Source organism: Mytilus edulis, chromosome 1 (genome assembly GCF_963676685.1).
Source record: "Mytilus edulis chromosome 1, xbMytEdul2.2, whole genome shotgun sequence".
In the NCBI taxonomy this organism is placed as follows: domain Eukaryota; kingdom Metazoa; phylum Mollusca; class Bivalvia; order Mytilida; family Mytilidae; genus Mytilus; species Mytilus edulis.
In genome coordinates, this window is record NC_092344.1 from 2424195 (window position 1) to 2445307 (window position 21113).

At 31.3% G+C, this 21113-nt stretch overlaps 1 protein-coding gene across 8 annotated transcripts in view; it reads right to left on the reverse strand.

The window, feature by feature from the left end:
- Positions 1–3248: 3248 nt before the first annotated feature.
- The window catches only part of LOC139521616 (intraflagellar transport protein 122 homolog), a 41260-nt gene continuing 23395 nt past the window's right edge, over positions 3249–21113 (reverse strand). For 4 of the 8 annotated variants that reach the window (XM_071315128.1, XM_071315109.1, XM_071315120.1 and 1 more), the window contains 18 exons: positions 20299–20313; positions 17874–18038; positions 17349–17468; positions 16919–17037; positions 15369–15522; positions 14802–14963; positions 12525–12691; positions 11946–12117; positions 9419–9521; positions 9087–9227; positions 8785–8882; positions 7955–8055; positions 7216–7381; positions 6754–6865; positions 6119–6247; positions 5833–5915; positions 5211–5375; positions 3249–3946 (listed from right to left, as the gene is read on the reverse strand). In XM_071315128.1, coding sequence (XP_071171229.1) covers positions 3866–3946; positions 5211–5375; positions 5833–5915; positions 6119–6247; positions 6754–6865; positions 7216–7381; positions 7955–8055; positions 8785–8882; positions 9087–9227; positions 9419–9521; positions 11946–12117; positions 12525–12691; positions 14802–14963; positions 15369–15522; positions 16919–17037; positions 17349–17468; positions 17874–18038; positions 20299–20313 — 2253 coding nt within the window. In that variant the 3' untranslated portion in view covers positions 3249–3865. The remainder of the gene's footprint in view (positions 3947–5210; positions 5376–5832; positions 5916–6118; positions 6248–6753; positions 6866–7215; positions 7382–7954; positions 8056–8784; positions 8883–9086; positions 9228–9418; positions 9522–11945; positions 12118–12524; positions 12692–14801; positions 14964–15368; positions 15523–16918; positions 17038–17348; positions 17469–17873; positions 18039–20298; positions 20314–21113) is intronic. The other 4 variants (XM_071315135.1, XM_071315115.1, XM_071315124.1 and 1 more) reach the window with 1 other exon arrangement.

Below are 21113 nucleotides of genomic sequence, written 5' to 3' on the forward strand. Positions count from 1 at the left end.
AAACAATTGTATAACAGTTGTGACTATTCTAGTGCATATGTAACAAAAAAAGAAATAAATTTAACGCATTAAAGCTTCGAAAATGGATAAAGATAAAATTTAATAAAATTCCGCGAAATTTCATGAAGGATTTGGCAAATTTACGTAATGGCAAAACACGACGTCATACGAATGGAAATTTTCAAGGGAAAGATTATTTCGTTACGTGTATGCTTCAAATTCGGATAACATTTAATTAAAATGAAGTTTTTGAGGTAGGTGCTATTTCATTTAAGATTTCGTTGTATTCATCGGACATTTATGGTTTTTAGAAAGTCAAGATGGCGGCGTACACCTTAGTTACGACTTCATTGTGCTTTTGATGGTAAATACATATAGTAGCCATCAACAAAATTTTTTTGGATTAAATATCACAAATGTTTGGCTGAAGAATTATAAGGATTAAACACATTTTTTCTAGAGGTTATTGATGTGTAAACCGGGGCTCTTACTCACAAACTCAACATAAAAGTCCTTCTGACTTTTATTCAGTTTGTGAGTTAATCGCCCCGGTTTACACATCAATAACCTCTAGAAAAAATGTGTTTAATCCTATAATGTTGATAGTCTTAAATATGAATCTTTACTACAACTATCACATGAACTTAACATGATCTAAGAAAATAAGGTCAAGGTCATATAAACCAAACAAGAAATATATGTACACCTTAACAATCATTCAATACACTGAATATAGTTGACCTATTGATTATAGTTTCTAAGAAACAGACTTAACTAAGCAAAACTAAACCTTGACCAATGAACCATGAAAATGAAGTCAAGGTCAGATGAACCATGCCACACAGACATATTGTTCCATACAACACATTTAGTTGCTTATAGTTTAAAAAAAGACCAAAACACAAAAACTTTACACTGAGCAATGAACCATGAAATAGAGGTTGAGGTCAAATAAATCCTGCAAGACTGACATGTACATCAAAAAATATTTACATACACCAAATATAGTTGACCTATTGCATATAGTATTAGAAAATAAGAAAAAAAAACCTCATAAACTCAACTTTGACCACCAAACCATGAAAATGAGGTCAAGGTCAGATGACATCTGCCAGCTACACATGCACATCTTCCAATCATTCCATACACCAAATATAGTAGACCTATTACATACAGTATAAGAAAAACAGACCAAAACACAAACACTTAAAACTATAACCACTGAACCATGAAAATGAGGTCAAAGTCAGATGACACCTGCCAGTTGGACATGTACATCTTTCAGTCCTTCTATACACCGAATATACTAGATCTATTGCTTATACTATCTAAGATATGGACTTGACCACCAAAACTAAACTTTGTTCACTGATCAATGTCAAGGTCAAGTGAAAACTGTCTGACAGGCATGGGGACCTTGCAAGGTATGCACATACCAAATAGAGTTACTGTGGATTCATTTATTTTCATGGGTATCAATTTTCGTGGATAGAGAAAAAAAGACGTTTCGTGGTATACGTAAATTCGTGGATCGCTGATTACAACAACAAAAAATTAGATGTATGTAATTCGTGGATTTCTTTTTGATTTAGGAGATCATATAACCAACCTCCTTGGTTTGATTAATAATAAAACAAAACAAAAAAGAAGGAATTCATTGAAAAAGCTCTCTTGGTCATTCTAGGTTAAAGTGTTTATTGATAACTTTGAGTACAATAATGGACAGAGACAACTAATTATTTGTTTGTTTTACAATTTATAAATTCTTGTTTGAATTCTATAAGACATTCAATGTTCCTGTCATAAACAATATTACCTACGGGCAATATCCCCGTACGTAATCCTATTTATGTTTAATCACTGGTAAACCAAACTATGACACGGTAATTAACAACTTGCAGTTATTTTCCATGAACAGTTTTAATCAATTTTAAAAAGTAAATTATCACTGATATTAGATATATTTATTATAGATTTAATCAAAATACTTGTATCTTCTTTCAATAAAAAACATGTGTTATGTTACAATGTTTATCGCTAGTCAACACTATACTAGAACTGCATAACATAACCGGAAATAAACATTCGACTCAATACACATTTCTCGGGATTATTCTTTGTTGAATTCGCTGTTACCCACGAAATCCACGAAAATTGGTATACCACGAATAAAAATGAATCCACAGTATCCTATTATTCATAATAAGAGAGAAATTAACACTACAAAAAATCTTAAATTTTTTTTTTTTCAAATAGTCACTGAACCATGAAAATGAGGTCAAGGACAATGAACATATGACAGACAGAAACATGAGGCATCTATATACAAAGTATGCAGCATCCAGGTCTTCCACCTTCTAAAATAAAATACTTTAAAAGAAGTAAGTTAACAACGCCACCGCCGGATCACTATCCATGTCAAGCTTTCTGCAACAAAAGACAGGTTCCATAAAAATATTTGTGTATATTTTCTATATTACCAATGATGAGTTGAGTCCTTTTCACCTTATAGTTACAAATTGTTCCAATGATGAGCTGTTAAACCAATGTTAAGGTTAGGAGCAGGGTTGAAAGCTCAAAAAACATGTTCAGTCCCACAACATTCTTCAAGTTTCTGTCTCAAGCCAGGAGCCTAGCTGTTGCTGGTTGCTGTGTGTCCTATTTAAATGTTTCATGTGGCAATTGATACATGCATATCATGACAAGGACATGTTTAAAATGTGATATGAACATGCTTTGAACTAGACAAACTCTGAGTCAAATTTTTGATATGCTTATTTACAAGTCTACTGGAACATATGTCACCCTTCCTTGGCACATTATTCTGACTCCTTGTATCTTACTCAAGAAAGAACCAAGAATTTCAAGTCTGATTTGACCTGTGAATTTTGACTATCGATAATTAGTTCTGCCATTAATGTCAGAATTCTTAAAAGCAACAAGAAAATGATATTCTATGCAATTTGGATTTATAAAACATTGTTTTTGAAGATTTTGAGAACTTGAGAGGAGTAAAGCTAGGTGTAACACTGAGTTTTGCTGATTCTTGAAACCTTGGGTGACTTAAAGTTGTTCAAATCCTTGACTGATATTTTTGTGGATAGTTTCTTCAGTGACAATCATACCATATCTAATTTTTAAAGCCTCTCTAAAATGACCTTTGGTACAAAAGCAATGACACCACAACCTTCAAATTCAGTGTAGTCAAAAAATCACTATAACATGTAACTAAATAACAGTAAAAAGTCTAAGAATATATTTTTTATTTCACATATTCTCATTCATTTCAGATCTTTTTTTAAAATAAATAATTTAGATAGAAAATCACAAATGTACAGATACAAGTAACAAAATACCTCATATTACTCTTAAAAACTATCATAACAACTTGTTTCCTTATTTTATACAATTTTGTCAAGAACTAAATATAAACTTAATTTGAAGTCTTTATAAAAACAATATTCAATGTTTAATGTTCTCTGCAGTACAAATATTGATGGCAATAGAAAGAACAAAGTGTGGTGTTGATTGGCAGACATACAACAACAAAAAATCTATAAAATGGACGGAATAAACATGGAACATAGTGTAATTAATACTTTCATGATCATAAAAATGATTTCTATGCATGCTTCCTATATTGAAGCAAACTTTGTGATAATCGAGATAAGGTTACAGTAAAAATGTGTTTGTAAAAACATGAAAATAAAACCTCTCATTTCTTATCTGTTTTGAAAACTTCTATATTTTCAAGAGTCATTCCTTCTTTTATTTCACTTTTTTGCAAGAATGTGAAAACATTAAAACATACATAAGCAGATGTTTATAACAGTAAATTAAACACAACATAGCTCATATTCTAAAGTTATTCCTCTTGAGAATTTCTGCAGAATGGACAATGGCCTTTCTGTAAATACTGAAGTTCAAAATCATCCGTGTGAAACAACTGAAACAAAATAACATTAAATATTTTATTCATTCAACAAGAGTTTATTTATAACATATTTGTTTCTTTTACTAATTTCATATGTGAAAGTTTAACTTAAAGTGGTTTAAGGTTATGCCCTTAAATGGATTTCTTTTCAAACATGATTACTGGGTCAAGAGTTTTATATCAGTCACATTAGATTTTGTGACCAAAAGTTAAATCTATCAAATAAGTTCACTTATACCTTGTTCACACTATAAAATATGTACCGGGTCAAACCCAGGTTAATAAACACGAAATTAATTACCCCAGTTGACACTTGATTAAAAAATTAACCCGGTTTGGGATTTTCATCTCAACAAAAATAGAAATGAATGCCGCGCCAAAATTGTAACCAGCCTCTGTCAACTGTACATATTTACATCTTTTTTTCTATCACAGATGCATTAGTTTAAAGTCTGAAATATTTTACTGCACTCCTGGCTGCTTGGAGGAGTTCGATCACCATCAACCACTTTCAGTGTTTTCAAATAACGCCACTTTATAATGGCCAAAGTAAACCCCTTTCTTGCCAAAAAAAGCGATGGAAATGATTTAGGTTTCATTGTTTGCAATTGTCATTACGCAGGTTTTTCGACACTGATACACTGATATCCCTCCTGCTGCCGCTAATATAATATGGGTTATATAATTCTTGACCCGGTAAATACAGTATCTGGACGTCTATCAAAATATGACGTCATTCAAAATATGACGACACATAATAGGCAAATGTCATATGTCACTATAGCAACAACCTCACATAAACTTTACTTTGCGTTCACATTTAGAAGTGAGGTATTTAAACCGGGTTCGCCCCACATTAACTCAAATGAGGTTTTTTTAAATCCAGGTTCGCCCCGGTTGATGCGTTCAAACTATATAAATTTAACCCGGATTAATTTATTTGGCTTGAACCCGGTTTAAAAAAGGTATAGTGTGAACAGGGTATTAGGATTCCTGATTTTATGTAATCATGCTTGATTTTTTATATTTTTGAATTTGTTTAAATGAAAATGTTGAGAAAATAAAGAACTGGTTCTGATAGCCGAGTATTATAACCTGTAGTACACATAAAGTATAAATTCCATTTCTTTTGCATTTAAGACTACCTGTCCATTTTGAAGATACATTACTATTTACCTTATGACAGAATGGACACTGTTATTGTTACATCAGGTAGTAGAGACTTGACGAATTGGTATCTTAAAGCTTTGGGCCATTTTATTGTAGATATATTTACCTTATGACAGAATGGACACTGTGTTATTGTAACATCAGGCAATAAAGACTTGAAGAATTGGTATCTTAATGGTTTGGGCCATTTTAGAACATAAACTTCAGATCTTGATAAAGACTGTAGTACAGATCTGGTCACTCTAACAGGCTTAAATTCTGTTCCTCCTTGCTGAAAATATAACAAAATCATTTTATAATACACACATTACTTAAAAGTCTTACAAAAGAGAACTATTGTTGATGATAAATTCAGAGATTAACTTACTCCCGCCTTACATGATATGTAGACAGGTGGATAGAAATCAATGGAGCATAAATGAGAATAAAATCAAATTTGTAGTGGTTGACTATTTGATATTAATTTCTTTTACTATCAAATAAATTCATCAAAGATGAATGTAGCAGTGGCCAGGGCTAGTAACATCTAAGGATAAGGTCTACTCATTATTGCAGAAGATTCACTGAATATACATTTATTGTCTAATTGAATATATCGGCTATTGGAATATTTTTTGCTGGCATTTTGGGTATCCAATTTGCCAGAGTCTACTGTACTGCTAAGTTGTTTAAGTCTTTATAATTGCCTCTCAAATTTCCACTAGAATTAGATCACTTATAATTCTTACCTCAAAAGAATGTAGTTTAGCTGTGAATGGATCATCTTCCTCGGGTTCATCTGTTTCATCACCAAGTCGCAATGTTTGGGCCTCTATATCAGGTTAAGGAGCAATAAACTGAATCGATTACATACAAAACATCAAAGAATGTTCATGATGATAAAACTCCCTATTTCTATTTAATTATAATAAGAAATTTTCATAAATTATTTAATTTGTGATAATCTTTTTTTTTCTTTCAAAGAAGTCATCTTAAAACTGGGAAACATGTATTAATACTATTTTGAAAGGATACGCCCCATACGACTTTCATGCCATTTCTTATCTTCTTTCTTCTGTTTAGGTATTGATAAATCTAAAATTTGTACAGCTTCTTCGTCAGTTATTCCTTCTTCTATCACAAACTCAACCAATGGTAAAACCTCTGTTGTATAAAATAATGACATGGTCAAAATTATTCAAATAACATAAAAGTTTACCACACAATTTGAACATTGTGAATTCAGTTAAGAAGAGCAAAAATCATAAAATCAATTTCTGGTGTGATGATTTGATTATAATATAAGATATGAATAGTTAAAAGTATAAACTATCTTCAAATTTGTGTGGTATTTTTTCATGAAAATAGATGCTTAATTTTTGGATTGATATAGCATTTTCTCAAAACTCTTTACTAACAATCATGAGTTTAACTTTAAAAATATAATTTGAATTAGGTTATTATGCTTATTTGGAAGTAGAACTGCTTCACAACAACAAAGTTTTATGGAAAGTTAATGATTAGCAGATTTTAATCCATGTTGATAATGATTATTATTAAAGATAATATTTGGTGTATAAATAAAGAAACTATTAATGGTCTTTTGCTTTCCAATATACATGTATACTATGTCTCACGCTTCTTTTCAAATAGCATAAACTATAAATTACCAAATGAAACAAAGGAATGGACAAAAGGTTGTCTACAGTTGATACAGAAATTTCCTCCATTGTTCAGTAAAGGATTGGTAGTAGAACATCTATAACACATTGGTAATAGTTCCTGGAAAAATACAAATTATTGGAATGAACATTATCTGTGAACTTATGATGCAATGATATTATTTATAACCTTCCAGTGGCTAAAGTTATGAAAGCAGAGACCTGGTTTTGTGTAAAAATAAAACAATGCTACATTGAAGTGTTCTAAATCAAAAATAAAATGTAATTATAGCTAACATTAGTTTATGTACAATGTGTCTATAACAAATCATAAAAAAACTTAAAATGGATAATGATTTATAACACTGTATATGTTTATCACTATTTTACGAAATTTTCCTTCCATATCGGCTTAAGCGAGAAAATCAATCTCATTGAGATGATCAACGATAATCTATTAGTAAATCATACCTCAGCATCCTGGAATGGTTTTGATCTGATTATAACACTGCCCAAGTCCACAGCCTCCTGGAATCTGCTAGGAATCCTCAGTGTATGTAACTTCTCATAAGCATATCTTGCCAGTTTAAATCCATTTAAGTTTTTACTCTGTTTGGCTAGAGCATACAATGTGCCACTGATTCAGTGTTAAGGTGATATAAATTATGTTTTATCAAAAGCTCCCAATGTCAAAGAATTTATATTTCAACATCATAGTTGTGATTTATTACTTTATTGGGGATAAGTTTAATTGGAGGAATAGAATACTTATGTAAATTAAGCTGGAAAATGATTTTCTTTTTAATGTCTGTTGTCCCTTATTCTAAAGCTATAAGTGCACACACTGAAATGTCTCTACTGGTAATATTTATGTTGAAATTCTTTAGGATCAAGATTGTACTAAAGGTATTAAATAAACCTATCATTATCATTGATTCTATATACCAAATATGGCAAACTCTAAATAAATTGACAGAGTCGACACACATAAATATATCATAGGCAACCAAAGATCATCTTTAAGCATAACTGCCTTTAATGGATTGTGATGGGGATACATATGAATTACCACAAATATTTTATAACCAGTCACAATAATTTGATGCATCCCATTTTTTGGTAACAACTTATAAACAACTAGTGAGGTCCCAGATTAACATTTGGTGAAGTCAAGTCTGACACTAAAAATGAATTAAATTTGTAAGGATACACTTTAGATATACCATAAGGAATGACTCCCTGCATCATATGTAACAGGTATCTAGATATATTAAACAACGCTTCTGGTAAATGTGATGTAAAAGGCTCATCCTGAAATATACAAAAAAAATACCATCATATATTACAATCAAAAAGATTCATAATTTTATAGATCAGTATAAAAGGTGTAAAAATAACAATCATTTGAAATAAGGTACGAGTACAGTCATAGAATAGTAATCTAAAGTGAAGTAGGGTATGTGTCAAAGAGAAAACAACCCGAACAAAGAGCTGAAAACAGCCCAAAGCCACCAATGGGTCTTCAAAGCAGACAAAAATTCCTACACCTAGAGGCAGGTACCTGTGTTAACAAGGGAGAGCATTAATCAATTTTCTTTACTACAGGTGCCCTAGATACATTGTTTGTTCTGAAAAATATGTCTAAGATAATTTACTGTGTCCATAACAAGCATTGATTTGTTCTATAAAAGTTCATACTCTGGCTATATGGATTTTATTTACCTCCCAGTGACCGGCATTTTTTGACAGGTTTTGCCTTTTAAACCAATCTATTGTATGCAAAAAGCAGCACATGTCAACCAATTTGCATAATTTAGCTTCCATGATTACAAATGATGTGAGGAATAATTTAAGATTGAAACTACTAGGAATCTTGCTGAAAATGATGGATTGGGGTCAATAATGCTTTTGTTTGTGCTACAAGGGATTAGTACTTGAGTACATATTACTAATAACGAATTACTCCACACCAGAAGATACTAAAAGTATTTTTTTAATGTCTAATATCAAAATATCTCATTCAATGAAACTCAAACTTACAGTATATCTCTGTATAGAATGGTAAGCAAAATACATGTCTGCTCTTCTCTGATAGTCATGGAATTTCTCTAACATCTCTTCTCTTTTATCTGGTTCATCTATAACATATAAAAAAGCCTTAGTGTTTCAGCTGAAGCATGCGAAGTCCCACAAACTATCAGGAAAAAGTGAAGCATTTTCACTATCAAACATATTATCCTTTAAAACACACAATAAATCCTGTTCACACTGTTAAAATAACAAAATGTAAATGCCATTTGAACCTTTTTGTTATATCAATAATAAAGATAAACTATGATTACCTCGAGCAATATCTATACACTGTATTGACAGTTTCCAAAAGTAATACCCTGCATCATTGAATCGACTCTCCAGCACTGCATTGTGGGTAAGTTCTTCTAACACCTTCACAGCCTCAGTCTGGAGTCCAGCTTTGTGGAAGGCTGAAACATACAGAAATAAATCACTACATGCAATCATCTACTTTTTTATTTATCAATACATCTTGTTCATAGATGAATAAAATAAGATAAAAATAAACTTGATAGGTATCAGGAAATTTTCAACTTTTTACCAAAAAATGTCAGTAGTAAATTCTTATTTATTAAATTAAAAGAGTAATTTGTATACAAACCTTGCTGGGCCTCTTCAAATTTGTCATTTTCTGCTAACCATTGCGCATAAGGAACATATACTTCCTCTTTATATTCTGGGTGTTTCTCTACCAATGTGAATGCCTGAAATTCAACAGTACAAAAGATTATTATCTGAAACAGCAATTGTTATACATTTTTAAAAAGAATAAAGAATTCGAATAAGATGTTAAAAGTAATGAATAAAATTAAAGTTGTATTGTCTAGAATGCCTCTTCATAGAAAGATAATTATACATCAAATTAAAAAATAACCAGATGCTCCGCAGGGAGCAGCTTTATATGACTGCAGAGGTGGAACCCTGAACAGTTGGGGCAAGTATGGACACAACATTCAAGCTTGATACAGCTCTGAATTTGGATTGTTATTAAAAAATTGACACAACATAGGTTTCTGACACAGAATGAATGTGGTCTAAGAACTTAAACTTAAAAACTTAAAAATTTTAAATTGGACATTTACCTATTATGGTCCAATATCCAAAATCTAAATACATGGTTAGATTCAGCATATCAAAGAACCCCAAGAATTCAATTTTTGATGAAATCAAATAAAGTTCAATTTTTGACCCTTTAGACCTCAATGTGGACCAATTTGATAACCAGGCCCAAATATCAACAAGAATGTGTCCAAAGTACACTGATGCCCCACTCGCACTATCATTTTTCATGTTCAATAGACCGTGAAATTGGGTAAAAAATCTAATTTGGCATTAAAATTATAAAGATCATATCATATGGAACATGTGTACTAAGTTTCAAGTTGATTGGACTTCAACTTCATCAAAAACTACTTTGACCAAAAACTTTAACCTGAAACTCCCACTTTCATTTATTATGTTCAGTGGACCGTGAAATTGGGGTCAAAAGACTAATTTGGCTTTAAAATTAAAAAGATCATATCATAAGCAACAAGTGTACTAAGTTTCAAGTTGATTGGACTTCAGCTTCATCAAAAACTACCTTGACCAAAAACTTTAACCTGAATGGACGGACAACAGACGCACAACGGACGCACAGACGAACGGAGGCACAGACCAGAAAACATAATGCCCCTCTACTATCGTAGGTGGGGCATAAAAATCTAAATACATGGTTAGATTCAGCATATATCAAAGAACCCCATATCTTCAAACAAAATTTAATTTTGGACCCCGATCTGGACCAACTTGAAAACGGCGCCTATAATAAAAAATCTAAATACATGTTAAGATTCAGCATATCAAAGAACCCCAAGGATACAGTTTTTGTTGATATCAAACAAAGTTTAATTTTGGACCTCGATTTGGACCAACTTGAAAACTGGCCCCATAAGCAAAAATCTTAATACATGTTTAGATTCAGCATATCAAAGAACCCCAAGGATTCAATTTTTGTTGATATCAAACAAAGTTTAATTTTGGACCCTGATTTGGACCAACTTGAAAACTGGCCCCATAAGCAAATATCTTAAATACATGTTAAGATTCAGCATATCAAAGAACCCCAAGGATTCAATTTTTGTTGAAATCAAACAAAGTTTAATTTTGGACCCCGATTTGGATCAACTTGAAAACTGGGCCCATAATCAAAAATCTAAGTACATATTTAGATTCAGCATATCAAAGAACCCCAAGAATTCAATTTTTGTTAAAATCAAACTAAGTTTAATTTGGACCGTTTGGACCTTAATGTAGACCAATTGAAAACGGGACCAAAAATTCAGAATCTACATACACAGTTAGATTTGGCATATCAAAAAACCCCAATTTTTCAATTTTTGATGAAATCAAACAAAGTTTAATTTTGGACCCTTTGGACCCCTAATTCCTAAACTGTTATGACCAAAACTCCCAAAATCAATCCCAACCTTCCTTTTATGGTCATAAACCTTGTGTTTAAATTTCATAGATTTCTATTTACTTAAACTAAAGTTATAGTGCGAAAACCAATGTGTCTTTGGACAACGACGACGACGTCATACCAATATACGATAAAAATGCTTGTTTTTGGCCCCTTTTTGGCTCTTTATTCCTAGACTGTTTTCCCCATAGCCCTTAAAATATATCCCAACCTTCTACTTATGGTATTAAACATTGTGGTACAATTTCAAATACTTATACACAACTTATTGTCTTGACACTAGATAAATGCTTGTTTTGGGCCCCTTTGGACCCCTAATTCCTAAAACCTTCGGGACCATAACCCCCAAAATCAATCCCAAGCTTCCTTTTGTGGTTATAAACATTGTGTTAAAATTTTATTGATTTCTGTTTACTTATACTAGAGTAATTATCCCGAAACCATCTGTCTTCGGATGACGCTGACGACGACGACGTGATTCTAATATACGACCACAAAAATGTTTGCGGTCGTATAAAAACAAGAAGTAGATGACCAAATATGAAGTCCTCCTGTTCAGATGTACCTAAGAAATGTGTGATAAAACAGAAGGGATAGATAAGATGAATACAATATAGCCCCCTGCTCATGATTGGGAGTATAGTATTACACATCTCTATGAACTCACATCTTCCCAGTGTTTAGCCTCTACATGGAGTGATATCAGAGATTTAATGTCTCCCATCTTACTGTAGACTTCAGCAGCGTATGGATATTGTTCTAACTTAGCTAGGTACATGGCTGCTCTAGATAATGCCTCTCTATCTGCCTTGTCTAACTTCCTGGCTAAGTCTATCAACCTGTTATCAAAATACAATAATTACATATACATGTACCATAATGTGAAGGCATGGAAAGTAATATTATTGTACTTTGCAACATAACAAAAACAATTCATATCTCCATCTGCTATGAAACTGAGCAAGGTTCTTCTGAAGAAATTGGACACTTATCTAATTGATAATTTTAAGTATAAGTGACTCACTTGATTATATTTTTTTTAAATGGAAATTAGAAAATAGAATCCAAAACATACATTTGTACCCCATAATTGATACATTTTTTGCCATTCTATTTATTATTACACTAACATGTCTTCCCAGCCATGGTCCCTATACTATAATATCAATATATTTTTGTAAATGGAACCTTAAAACCTAACTATATAGTACCATTATTTTGCCATTTTGATAATTATTACACTTACATATCTCCCCATCCATGGTCCCCTATAATATCAATAGCTTTACAGAATTCGCCAGCTGAGATGTACATTTCAGCTGCAGCTTTAGGTTCATTACTACTCTTAGCCCAGTCTGCCTGTTTTGTAATCAACATCTTCTTGTCCAACGGATCTCCAGAACCTATGTATTCCTAAAATAATATTGAATTACATGACACAGGGTTGACACTGTTTTATATTTTATACAGCAACCAGGTTTTCTATCTAAAAACAATTTAGATAAATCTAAAGATCTTACAATTATTTTCAAACAATTAATACATTAAAGCTTATCAAATGAAAAAATTATTCCCTTACATGTTCAAAAAATATTGGAAACATTTCATTCACTGGATAATTTGACTATACACTTACATATCTATGAATGTGATATATATGTTAGCGGCAATAAGTGAAATTAGGCATTAAGCTTAAATCCTAGGCAATAAGCTAATGCCTAGGCATTAAGTTATTGCCTGAAATTTTCAGGCATTAAGCTTATTTCCTGAAATTTAATGATGATTATTCATCCTATTGCCGAACATAATTTTAGGCAATAAGTAAACTCTGGAATTTATACATATTTGGTGATTTATTCTTGATGTAAAGTCGTTTTTTAATTATATTTTTAATATTACATGTATAAATATACATTCATTTGACAGATCTTCAAAAGTAAGTTTAATTAGTAATTTTAACAGTTAAAAAACAGAATTAACTCATACTTTTTTCATGTTTTTGTGGTATTACAAAATATTAAAAAGATTTAAGATTAAAAAAAAAGAGATTGCATCCAATAAAAAAGGGGGCAATTCTATAGAATAATTATAAAATGTATTTGAACATTGTTACACTAGTCGAGCTGGTTTGAACTGCTCAAAAGTAGACAAAATTAAGATATGATTTTTTGCTCACACCATTTTCCATTTTTTTTATTGGATAAGTAAATTTTCTTTGTTATTAAACAGTTCCACAACTTGTGATAACACAATGATTTCAACATAAATTCCTATCAAGTTTTCATATTTTTAAACTGTTATTTGATGCGTTTTAATATAAATAACATATTTTATTAGTGATTTTATTTCCGGTCTCTTGTGAACAGTTGTCTCATTGGCAATCATTCCACATCTTCTTTTTTTATATTTAGGATGAAACTGGGCCCTGAAGTTTTGCATCAGAAAAATCATACTTTTGAAGTAATAGAATAAAATGTTTGAAGAACTCAGGATTCATATGAAAGATGTACGTTATATATTTAATTCTAACTTTTTACAATACAATTCTAATATAAAACGTATTTATATTTTTTTCCTTACATTTTTTTGTTTCAAAGAGTTTAAATGTACAATTATAATATCAAAATTATTTATTACCTTTAAATTTAAAAAAAAAAGTATTTTTCAATATCTAATCGTTTTTTTAATTAAAGTTGTTGGTTAAATTTGACACAATATTTAAATTTTTTCATTTGATATGTTTTTACACCAATAATCCGGACAGCGGTTAAAACATCCTAGCTAAGATAATCCTCAAAGATAAAGCTCAGATAGCTTCGATGTGCCTGCTGAGACATGTCGTAAGTCGGTCCTTACATTATCATAATTTATGTCCTAAGAATGTAATCTTATAGGACCATTCTTTGAACAATTTCGATAAACCTAGTTCTCATAATGTTATTATTTAACAAAATATTTTTATTTAAATGAATAAATGTCTTTTATTTACTCGCATTTATATTTTAGGCATTAAGCTTAATGCCTGCACACATTTTTCAGGATTTAAGCGATTTAAGACTAATGCCTAGCATCATTTAGGCATTAGACATACTGCCTAGACGTTAGCTTATTGCCTAGGATTTAAGCTTATTGCCTAATTTCACTTATTGCCGCTAACATATATATATATAAGAAAGATAGTTTGATTGACTTATGGTACTTAATGCCACTTTCAGCACCAATGACGTTATCCTGGTGGCCAAATTTAGTTGGTTAAGAAGCTGGAGTTCCAATATAGAGAATCATCCATCATCTGAAAGAAAACTGGCAACCCTACTTAATTAACATTTGAGATGAGACCACATTGTCAAAGTAGAGGAGAAAGATAGCCCCGCATTTTATAAAAAGTCACTTTTATTGTAATTTAGATTGTCAGTTTACAATGGCTTACCAATATACAGATGTTTTCTGAATAGATATTGTTGACATGTAAAATCACTGAACAAAACAAACAGCTCCTGACTTATGATATTAGATTAGTTACCTTAGCATAATCAAACATTCTGAGATCTGTATACATATTCATAGCCCTCTGTTCCTGTCCAGCTTTCTTGTATAGCTTGGCTCCTTCATGGAACTTAGTCTGGTAACTGTATACATCAGCAAGGAATATCATGTTATCATTCTCTCCTCTCTTCTTCCTTTCCTGGATACAAAGAAAGATGAATCTAATAATAAACTCTTAAAATGTTAGCAAACACTTTAATAAGAACTGAAAATCAGGAATTTTGCACACATGTATTGTTTTGATTATTAAAAGATGGAAAAATATGTGAGACGAATTATTAGGATTTCAAAAATTGCTATTGATACTTAATACAGTTTTTATTTTTCCACAATTTTCGTAAAAATAAAATATAATCACAAAAAATGTCTGAATTTAAAGTTAATGAAGCAATTTATTTCGCGGAACAAACCTATTCTTTTTCGTTTTTACTTCAAAATTTAGTTTTCTTTGTGTTTGATAATTTTTGTCTAATAATCTATAAACATTTTATAGTTAAAAGCAATAAGATTTGAAACCTGATTTTTTTTTTAATTGATATATTACCTCTATACTGTGAATAAGTTCTAAATATCTCAAGTCTCTGATCCTGATGAACGCTTTCTTTGCTGTATCAAAATCTAATCCTTCAAGGGCCTCATGAGCTAATGCTTCCCAATCTCCTTCGGTTACCCCTAAACAGGCAACTTTATATGCATCCCTGTAAAGTGAAGAAAATGAAATGATGCAAGATAAAATCAATTAAAAAATCTATCACTCTAGACAGCAATCTACTGCCCTTGTCCCCTCAATTCTTTATCTTGTTTCTTATTTTGTAAACATACAATATACATATGCTTATCTTCTTTTGGCTATGGATTGTACAATAAAAATCACAACAAGTCAAAAGAAACAGTATGTCAACCCCCATGAAGGAAGGGATAAGACAAGATAGAAGTTTTGGCCATTCTGTGCTCCATACCAATTCAGACAGGTGGAAAAAGCTTATGTACCTGGGATGTAGTATTTTTGACAAAACATCATAACAAGAGTGCACACGCTGAAATGTCTCGCCTTCTATACTTATCATTGATATTATGTTGATAGTCCTAAGTATAAAGCTAAGCTTTATTACAACTGTCTCATAAACTTAACATTAACCAAGATAACTAAACAAATACCAATGAACCATGAAAATGAGGTCAAGGTCAGATGAACCATGTCAGGCAGACATGTACAGCTAACAATGCTTCTATACAACATATATAGTGATCTATTACTTATAGTTTAAGAAAAATAGACCAAAACACAAAAACTTAACACTGTACAATGAACCGTGAAAATGAGGTCACAGTCAAAAGAAACCTGCGCTACTGACATAAAGATCATAAAATATGTCCATACACCAAATATAGTTGACCTATGGCATATAGTATTAGATAAAAAGACCAAAACTCAAAAACTTAACTTTGACCACTGAACCATGAAAATGAGGTCAAAGTCACATGACATCTGCCGCTAGACATGTACACCTTACAATCATTCCATACAACAAATATAGTAGACCTATTGCATACAGTATGAAAAAAACAGACCAAAACATAAAAATTTAACTATAACCACTGAACCATGAAAATGAGGTCAAGGTCAGATGACACCTGCCAGTTGGACATGTACACCTTACAGTCCTTCCATACACTGAATATACTAGCCCTATTGCTTATAGTATCTGAGATATGGATTGACCACCAAAACTTAACCTTGTTCACTGATCCATGAAATGAGGTCGAGGTCAAGTGAAAACTGTCTGACAGACATGAGGACCTTGCAAGGTACGCACATATCAAATATAGTTATCCTAGTACTTATAATAAGAGAGAATTCAAGATTACAAAAAATCTGAACTTTTTTTTCAAGTGTTCACTGAACCATGAAAATGAGGCCAAGGACATTGGACATGTGACTGATGGAAACTTTGTAACATGAGGCATCTATATACCAAGTATGAAGCATCCAGGTCTTCCACCTTCTAAAATATAAAGCTTTTAAGAAGAAAACAACATCAACAACAATAACAGGTAAAGTTATGAGGTTTGAGAGAGGTTGTTATGCCTTACTTGAAATGTTTCTTTTCAAGGTACTGATACATAGGTGCTGACTGAGGCACGTCTACTGATGACATAGAATACACATGGAGACAGAAAATCTTAGATCCACTAAACCCTACAACAAAACCCTGAAATAAGAAAATAAAAATAGTTAAAGCAATGACACATCTGTGTAAGAAACATTAATTTCCAATATTGTTTAAATACATATCAGTTATCTATTCATTTTTACTTATGGAAAACATCATGAAAAGCAAATCATTTTAGATTGAAAGTTATTGAATATCATTATTGTGCATTATATTTATTATGAAATCTGTTTACTCTTACAAAGATTCAAACAACTAAAAAAGTTTAAAAGGGTAATCCACACAGAGGAAATTCATAATTTTCAGTAACTTTGATTGGTATCTCACAATTTTTAAACTTAATTTATTACCTGTAATTTCTGTTGGTGCACAGGAAAGTTACTAGCTTTGATGTTTAGTAAACCATTCCCAGAGAAACACAACATGTCTTCGTAATGAGTATTCCATGCAACACTGTTAGCATTAGGCTCCTGTCAATATAGATTATAGAATTACAAGTTTGATGACAATATGAAAATGATAACATAGCATTGAATAATTTCCAACTGTCAGAGATTCAAATGTTTGAATGGAGTAAACAATGTTTTAAGTCAAGTCTTCTAATCAGCAGCTTACTTTAGTTATATATATTTGGGGGATTTTTTTACCATAAGAAAATAGGTTCGGTATCTCATTGACATACAATCAAACTTCTGGAGCTCAAAATTCTAAAAGAATACATAAATAATTATATGCATCAGTAGTTCAAGTACTCAATTTTTTGGAAGTGTGTATTCAAAATTAAATTGCCTTAGCAATAGTAATGTTTAAAACATAATTTCAATACATACATAAATATTGTCAATAAATTTTATCATATCTAAACGACAGTTTACCTGGAAGAGTAGATCTTTAGTGTTGAGATCATATACCAGACAAGTATTATGTTCATCCACAACAGCTAACTTGGTCCTGGTGGCACTCATATCCAAACATCTAACTGATGTACTCTGTTTAAGTAACATGATCGGGAACGCATTGTCAACAAATATCTTCATTATCTGCAAAATAAATATACATCAGGTTACCTTAGTGCAGAAACAACTGATGATGCCATCCACACCTAAAAACTTTCTGATTTATAGGAGATTCCCACTTTGGATGTGCTCCATTTGATAAACAAAATACCTTAAAACAGTCATTCAAAGGGTTAAAATTCATTTCAGCATATAAATATTAGTTAGAAATCATATAATGTTAGATCTAATTGCTGATGACATGTTCAAACAAGAATGTGTCCTCAGTACACGAATGCCCCACTCGCACTATCATTTTCCATGTTCAGTGGACCGTGAAATTGGGGTAAAAACTATAATTTGGCATTAAAATTAGAAAGATCATATCATAGGGGACATGTGTACTAAGTTTGAAGTCGATTGGACTTAAACTTCATCAAAAACTACCTTGACCAAAAACTTTAACCTGAAGCGGGACAGACGGACGGACGCACAGACCAGAAAACATAATGCCCCTCTACTATCGTAGGTGGGGCATAAAAATACAAATGAAAAACCAAAAACTTTTTAAAATTCTTAATTAATCAGGATCGGAACCATAAGAGGAGTTAAATACACAATTAGTTTCCCAACTCCCACCACCTGTAAAAAATAAGAACCCTCCAGCATTCACTGTGCAAACCAGATAAAAATAGGTACAATTTGAATATGGGAGATAACTGTATCACAAAGTTCTTGTTTAGAGTTATTCAAAACCTACAATGCACAGTTTAACTTAATTTTAATAAAACATTGATCAGAGTTGACTAAATACTGCAAAAGTTTACAGAAAAGAAATAAAATATAAAGAAATCACAGCAAACAATATGTTTCATTACAAGATAAAGGCTAAAGTTTAGATGATGTCCTGAAAATATAGCTGCCAAGCTTGGGACATGAGAGGTTTGATTGCATTTCATTTTATCCCTATGCCCAACAATTGGTTATTGGGATGTCATTTTTGTGTTAATTCATTGCACAACATGTACTTGCTTTTGATATTAAAAATATTTAAAATAAAAGGAAGTGTGTCCACGCTTGTAAATATGCTAGAGTATAAAACTAAAATTGTGGATGCTTTGCGTACATTTATTATATATGTCATTTAATTATGTACTAAACTGAAGATACATAATATACTTCATATCTAAGGTCTACTGTAAATAAGACTTATAGTCTATAAATAGCCTGAGCATATACGTTGTACAATGAAAATTGAACCTTCTTCTTTTTATTTTTAACACTTTTCAATTTATAAGATATGGAATTGAAGTTATCTGTTGTAGAAAGAGATATATTGTGCTTACTAATTGTAAACTGATGTGTTTGATTTCTTTCACTCTTCTAATACATTAAAATCAACTATAGTCGCCGTCAGCTGAAATTCGTAGCGGTTATCGGTAAAAATAATCTAAACTATCAATCACGTTCACTCGAGATATAGTTTTTCACATTCCATTCATAAATCGCAAAAAGAAAAACCACTACTGACCTACCTTTTAAGTGATCGCACTGTAATAATCCTGACCTTCACTTTTTCATAGACGATTTTGAATGGTGGAATCAGCCATTGTTTTTACCGGAAGTGTTTCCGTGGAGTTCAATTTCATAAAATTTGCATAAAGCGCGGGAAACCTTATCACATCAATGAAAGGAACATTTTAGGAAACTGCGTACAGTGACAAATGTCATATGTAAACAAATGATCCTCATAGAAACGAAGATGGCGGAATTACAATGGAAAATATTCTGGAAAATGTGAAGGTCAGGATTATTACAGTGTGATCACTTAAAAGGTAGGTCAGTAGTGGTTTTTCTTTTTGCGATTTATGAATGGAATGTGAAAAACTATATCTCGAGTGAACGCGATTGATAGTTTAGATTATTTTTACCGATAACCGCTACGAATTTCAGCTGACGGCGACTATAGTCCCATTTTTCACCAAATACTGACCACCATTAAACTGACCACCATTAAATCTTATTCTGTTATAGTTATGACTTCCAATTTAATAAAGAAAAATTGTCCAACATTTCCTTTTTAAAACATCTATTGAAGAAACACACAAAATGAAAATAAGATTTGATATAAATGTATAATTTGATAAAAATTTCTTGAAATTAAAAGATCAAAGAAACAAGAAATGAGGTTAGATTTAAAGTTAATGATGAATTTGTTGATGAAATGTCTACTAGGTTGCTATGGATACAGAACTATAACAGATATTCTTAATCACTCCCCCACACATTGCCCAAACAGATATACCTCACTACCGCCATCCTATAATAAACATTACATCGTATTTAGACAACAGGTAGACTCGTATTTAAATATCAGGTAGATTGGTCCTTAGACAACAGGTAGACATTTCAGTAGAGTTTGTATAACAAATGAGTATTGATGATTTGAATGTATTTTAACATGTTAGTTGTGTATGTAAATATTGATAAAATATTATGTAGGTATATCTGTTTATATATCACGACTGACAGTTATAAAACTGAAAAGAGAAAGCTTTATAATAAGAAAATAACTTACTGCATATTATAAAAACATGCTTTTAATGTTTGTGTCTACAAAAGCACAGTCTTTGCAAGAAACCATTAATTTTAAAGTTGATTCTAAAATTGCTTTATATTCATTGCTCACTTTGATTTTTTACATAATTTTTTTAATTTATTTTTCTCCTCTTTTTTTTTATAAAACATGAACATGAAAATGAAATATATGAGGTATCACTAAGCTATTACATGTAAAGTGTACTGGTTTTCATGTGATATATAGTTAATTATTATTTTTCCACTTTCACAATAATTAAGTTCCTCATCATGACCTTGCTGAAAATCTAAGCAAACAAAACTATAGTAGGAATCATAAGATAGTCATTAAATTTCATTATGGGTTTTCACCAATGAAAATTTTGAAACTTTTGCATAGTTTCGAAGTCTATGGACAATGAGGGTTGGTTACTAATCATTAATGTACCAATAGAAATTAAAACTGTCTGTAATATATCATTTACTTACCATTAAAAGTTCTCCTTAAACAACCTAAACCAAACTTAAACAATTGTAAATGAA